A 6,000-nucleotide genomic window follows, 5' to 3' on the forward strand; every position below is an offset into this window, starting at 1 on the left:
GCCCAGCTGCAGTAACCCCAGGTACACCCGGGCCAATCAGACCGGGAAATGAGCTGCCACCGCCACCCCAGCATGATCTGCCCTTAGCAATTTCCACCCCCAAACAGCGCCGGCAGGAAAACAAACGCGCTGCTGACACACACAGACTGCTGCTCCTCCCCAAAACCTCATCGAGAACCGCCTCCTGGAAAGTTACTTCTGCAGGTACACACAACCACGGTTCTAGTTTTTAGAATCGAGCTCTTACACTTAATATAAACTCCAACTATGTGGAATGAAAATGCTACTTACTTTAAAACACGCTCTTCCATCTAATGGAAACTGACAGGCCTTTAAAAAGATGCTCTGTTCTGGTATATCACCACATATTACCCAACATAACACTTCAGCCACCCAGAAGCGATGTTTTTGAAGGTGCAGACCGTGTGGCCGCCGCTGGACTGTCATCCTGCCCGCAGCTTCAGGCCGGGACGCGGAGACGTCACCGCTGTCCTCCACAAGTCCGGGTATCATCAATCCACAGAGCAGCCACAGCACACAGCTTAAAGCCATTTTAAACTTCCAGGAAAATAGATTTTAGAAAACAGATAAAAAATCGATAAAAAGTCCTTTGTGTAGGCAGCTAAACACGCCAGCTGCGTTTCAGAGCTGAGGCACCAGGCCCGGCCGCGCTGCGCACCCCGCGGCAGCACAGGATGGGAGCGGCGCCCCCGCTTCCCCAGCCATCCCGGGCCCCTCCACCCCAAAGCCAAACGCGCCTCCGCTCCAGTCCGCACGTCTCTGTTCAACAGGCGGAGCAGAGGCAAAGGCTTCTCTGCATGGCAATAAGCCTTCCATTGAAACTGATTCCTTTTAAATGTCACTTAAATTATTTTGTCATGACTTATCCTTCCTTACTTTTTCCTAAAACATCTCAGAATATTAACAACTAAATAAATGTAATAATACTCTAACATCTTCAAACATCACCTAATTTAAAAATCTAATTTACTTTTCATCATTTAGGCTTCCTTACTATTTTGTATGTCACTCAGTGCGGATAGTAAAATTAGACTATCAATTTCATTTTCACTTCGAACATGTTGCTTCTCAACCGCCAGAACGGGGCTCCTGCTTAACGTTTCCGATACTGTTCCAGAGATTCTAAATAAAAATAAATGGGAACTGCTTTAATTTTATTAAGTAAAAAATCTCAGCTGTTCTCCCCGGCCTTTTTTACAGGAAAAGGCCAAGCGTTGGCCCAAAACTAACCCTCCGGTGTACCTGTTAAACAGCATTCTGTGGCCTTCTAGCAGGGCAAAGAGACAAGGGGAGCGATGAGCGGTGCTGAGGTGCCATTATGCACAATGACCTTCCCAGGAAGGCGGTGGGACCCGCTCAAGAACCGACAAACCAACCGAACAGTGATGTGATGTGATGTGAATGATCGCACTCCTGCTCCGGTGATATCTAACAGATGCTTTCTCACGGTGGGCAGCCCCACCTCCCAGCTCAACGCCAGCCTAAACCTCCCGCTCTCAATATTTAGAGTAATATGTTGTTTTAACACGTGTTAGTCGCTAACATTTACTTAAGCAACATCATGTTTATATTACGCGGAATAACAAGCAAACAAAAGTTTCAAATATATCAAAGTTACCCTTTTAATAGCTTGGAATACTTAATATTCTCAGCCTGCTGCAGGAAAAATGCTACCGGCACAAAACCGCGCTGACTTCCATCGCAAGTGTTGGGCAAACGGAAATATACTGTCATGGGTAAAAATTGTAATTAAAACCATCTTAATTGTGCTAATCACAGTAAACTAGATTGAGCCTGAAACTCTTAAAACTCGCCACCGCGTATACACGCACTGAAATAGAGAGAAACCATTCGCGCAGTCATTACACCGGCGGATTCAACCTTTTCTTTCTGGTTCTTACACATTCGATGCAATCAACCCCCTAAACCTACTCAGTCATTAAAGGTCGTTAAGCTGCAAAGGCAGCATCGCCCCACCATGCGGCCCGCACCCCCTGCCCGCACCCCCGGGGCTCCTGCCCGCACCCCCTCCCTGTACCTCGGGGCTCCTGCCCGCACCCCGGGGCTCCTGCCCGCACCCCGCCCCTGCAAGAGCAAAGCAGCCAGGGGAGGCTACCGAGTTCACAGCAGAAAAAGGGTCCCGTGAGTATCTTTTCCTTCCCAAACTGCTAGTTCAGGAAACATCACGCGAAATTACCGAGCCCGGCCGGGCGGCACCACCAGCCCCCAGCCTGGCCGGCCCGCAGCGCCGCCCGCGGCCCGGCGCACGCAGCACCCGCCGGCCCCGGGGACGGCGCCACTCGACGCCCGGAGGGGGGGTCCCCGCGCCCGCCCGCGCCTCCGCGCAGCGGGAACACGTACAGAACGGGGGAAGGGCAAAGACACCCGCGCTCCCCCCCCCCGCTTCCGAGGCCGCTGGCGCAGCGGGGACCGCGCTGCCCGGCGCCGCTGCCCCGAGCCGCCCGGCCGCTCCGCGGGACACGCGCGACACTCGGGACACGCGGGGCCGCTTCCTCACCGCGCCTTGCACGCGCATCTTCCGCCGCGGGGGACGCGCGGGGCCGGGCAGCGCGCGACGGCGGCACGTGGCGGTGGCGGCTACGGGGTCTCCCGCGGAGGCGGGCGGGGGCAGCGCGCGGCGCTACGGGGCGGCGGGAGGAGCCGGCGCCATGTTGGGCTCGGCACGCCGGGCTTTGTCTCGGGCGGGCGCGGTGCGGAGCCGGCGGCAGCTGGGAGAGCTCCTGGGGCGGCCGGGGTGGGCCAGGGGGCACCCGCGTGGGAGCTGCTCCGCACCCGGTGCCTCACGGTCGGGAAGCGGCTGGATGAAGCGCAGCCGCGGGACGGGGTCGTTCCGATCTCCCCGGCGGCGCGGCCCGGTTCCCAGCGGGTCCGTGACCCTCGCCGGTGACGATCCGCGGAAGAGAGCTGTGAGCGGTTACAAGCCTGTTTCTCAACCGGCGCTCAAGGAAAGGAGAAGACGATGTGACACAAATGTATGATCGTGTGCCACAAATAGAACATTGTGGGAAGCTTTCCCTTAAACATAAGCTTTGTCCTATATTCTTTCAAACGGTTTATTTCCTCGCTGTGTAGGTCATTCTTAACATTAGGCTAAATTTAGCTGCAGACGCAGGACCAGCAGAGGCAGACGGGCTCAGAACGCTGGGTTAGACCTAGGCTGGGCTGCTCGGGAGCCCACACGCAAAACCGGCCACATTTTTATTCAGCTTTTTCTTGTTTTTCTTCCCAGGGAGGCTGGTTAAAGTTAACAAAACCTCAGCCGATTACGCGTCTGGAAAATGGAAAGCTTGTGGGGTGGTTTGCGTGGTGCGCTCTGGTGCCCGAGCTGCCGTGGCCGCGGTGGGGAAGGGCTGTCGCCCTTCGGAAGATCTGGACCTGAGACTTCGGAACAGTGGTCTCACCTCCACCGCCAGTGCGCACAGCAGAATTGTGCTTGTTTAGGCACTTTGATTCTCAGCTCTTTGTGTATAAATTTAGCTATGGGTGGAGGATCCTGAGCCAGATTTCTCCCTATATGCTATACATACAGAAAGATAAACCCAATTCTGGGTGAGATTGACAATGAATTCCATTTGCTAGCAAACACTGGAGCAGAGCCATCTGTTTCAGAAATTGGCAGAGCAGCAATTTGTTTGTTTGGCTTCATCTGTCTATTGGTTTGGTCAAAATTCTCTTGTTTAGAGACACCATCCCATGCGGGAAGGACCGGGATATCTTTTTGCAGGCATCCCCTAAAGTACAGAGTTATTCGAGTGAGTGCAAATATGAAATGCGATCTTTTCCGAAAACAAGTTTGATTTTCTCAGTGCACTTTATCTTACATCAAAAGCCATCTACCCCAAAGGTATACTGATACCGAAATGCTTCTCTTGAACCAGAGCAGCGTTGCTGTATTTGTGGGTGCGCTGTAGCTTTTCTTTCTGTGTATTTTGACAGAATTATGGAAATCTTTCCTGACTCACAGCCTCTACAACTTTCTTTCTTAAGAATTGAGAAGTCCGGCTCCAAACAACAGTCAAGAAAAGGGCATCAACGCATTAAATGGTAAGGTATCAGCCCATTAGACAACAGCTTTTCTAAAAGCAGTTCACTTTGAAGCCCTGGATTCCTAAAGAAAATGACATCTCCTACACAGCTTTTTTACATTTTTCCAGTATGCTGAGTCTGCATTGTTTGGCACTTCAGTTATCTGATCTTTTTAGGTTCTCTGGAAAAAAAAACCTACTTAATACTCCAAAACCTTGTATCTGCCATTTTACAGCTCCTGCTGGATCTGGTTGCAGCGCAAACATTTCTCCAGCAGTGTAGCACAAGGTGTACGTTGTTGTACAGCTAATGATCATTATGTGGCGTTTGCTTGATGATGCAAGTTTGGATTCAGATGCTATTCCTGTTTAAAAACATGACAGCAAATCCTCCTAGGAAAGTCTTCTGTGCTCTGGAGAAGCGCAAAGCCTGATATTGTTATTCTGAAAAGAGAATTCTAGGTAGATGTGCTCAAATGTGATAAAATGTGAATGTTTCTTACAACTGAATCCTGCTAATGCATGATTTAGATACACACCACGCAGAGTAAAATATTTAGTTCATTTCTCGCTGCTTCCTATCTCGGTTACATGACAAAGCCACCACCAAGAACACCACCTAAGACAAGAACTTACGTTTCTCCTTCAGAAAAGCGAGTGGCGTGCTGTAGGCAGCGCAGGCGGTGTGCAGTGTCACCTCAGGGCCGAGCGCTCGTTCTGCACGTGCGCTGGGGAAGCACCTGGGTTGCTTTGTCTCTATGTGCATCTGTCTCCACCTGAGCATCCAGTTCCTGCTGCTCCTCCCACAATCCGCCGCGTTTCTTTGTCTGATCCGAGCAGCCAGCAGCGGGATCTACAGGGGCCGAGAAACCTGGACTGGATGGAGGGGGCGTGATTTGTGGTGAGGAGGGTTGTAACACCTGGCGCAGAACTGTGCCCGCGTTGCTGGGTGATGAACAGCAGGACGGGCTAAAGTCGTGGTGACAAGATCTGGTAACTTCACTGTGCTCTCGGAGCACAATGATGAAATTGTGTGTTCAGTCTAGCGTTCTGAATCAATACGTTGTTAATGCATACCACTGGTTTTGAAATAAATAGCAAATGTTGCCAGAAGTAAATATTTATGTATCTTAAGCAATGGAAAGAGAGTCCTTTTTTAAGTGCTTTTTGACAGTAAGTGTAGAAAGCCATTACGAAGCTGATCTTTGCAACCGACCTGTGAAAGCTGTAAACACATCCCAGGCTTTGAGGACATGACACGGGAACCTCGAATTGCTCACAGTCAACGCTCCCACGGAGCCCTGGGCCGCAGCTCTGAGTACGCCCCGCGCTGCTGGGGGAGCTCAGCCCTGCATCGGCAGCTTCCTCCACAATCGCTGTTTAATTCATGTTGCAATTTATTAAGTAGTAATTTCTGGTAGTGGTTTTTTAAAAAATTGCTGAGAATGAGGCACCACAGTTTTTTAGAATGGAATTTCTTGGAGGTTGTATTATTACAGAATAAGAAACTTTAAAAAATGTAGCTGAAATCCTTCTGCATCCAGACAGCAGCTTTTTGTGGGCGGGTGGCGGGTTAAGAGGCTGCACTGGCGTCACAAGGAAGGGCGGCCAACGTCTGCCAGGTGAACGTTCCAGACTTTCACAGCAATCTCGGATTGTAGCAGCAGGTTCTTTTCTTATCTTCTGGTTCAGCTCTAGCCATAATGCGTTTACTCAATCGGAACACTATTAGTTTTAGTTAATACGGCTTTTTGATTTTTTTTAATACTATGCAAAGATGTGCTTTACTATAAATACTGAACAAGTCATCCAGATATCAAACTGCCAGACACAGAGGGGATGGGAACGCCAGCGGATCCCACTGAATGATTTAGCCTTAAGGCCCCTGCAGGTCTTGTTCAGATCCGGAGCAGCAGGAGTGGGGAGGAGCAGA

At 50.9% G+C, this 6,000-nt stretch overlaps 1 protein-coding gene across 1 annotated transcript in view; it reads right to left on the reverse strand.

Annotated features, from left to right (window-relative positions):
- Positions 1-2,572, reverse strand: part of ELAVL4 (ELAV like RNA binding protein 4) — an 80,639-nt gene extending 78,067 nt beyond the window's left edge. Inside the window, exon 1 of the mRNA XM_065071415.1 lies at positions 2,540-2,572. Within this exon, the coding sequence (XP_064927487.1) occupies positions 2,540-2,557 (18 nt within the window). The 5' untranslated portion in view covers positions 2,558-2,572. The remainder of the gene's footprint in view (positions 1-2,539) is intronic.
- Positions 2,573-6,000: the final 3,428 nt, after the last annotated feature.

This window comes from Columba livia, chromosome 8 (genome assembly GCF_036013475.1).
Source record: "Columba livia isolate bColLiv1 breed racing homer chromosome 8, bColLiv1.pat.W.v2, whole genome shotgun sequence".
Lineage (NCBI taxonomy): Eukaryota > Metazoa > Chordata > Aves > Columbiformes > Columbidae > Columba > Columba livia.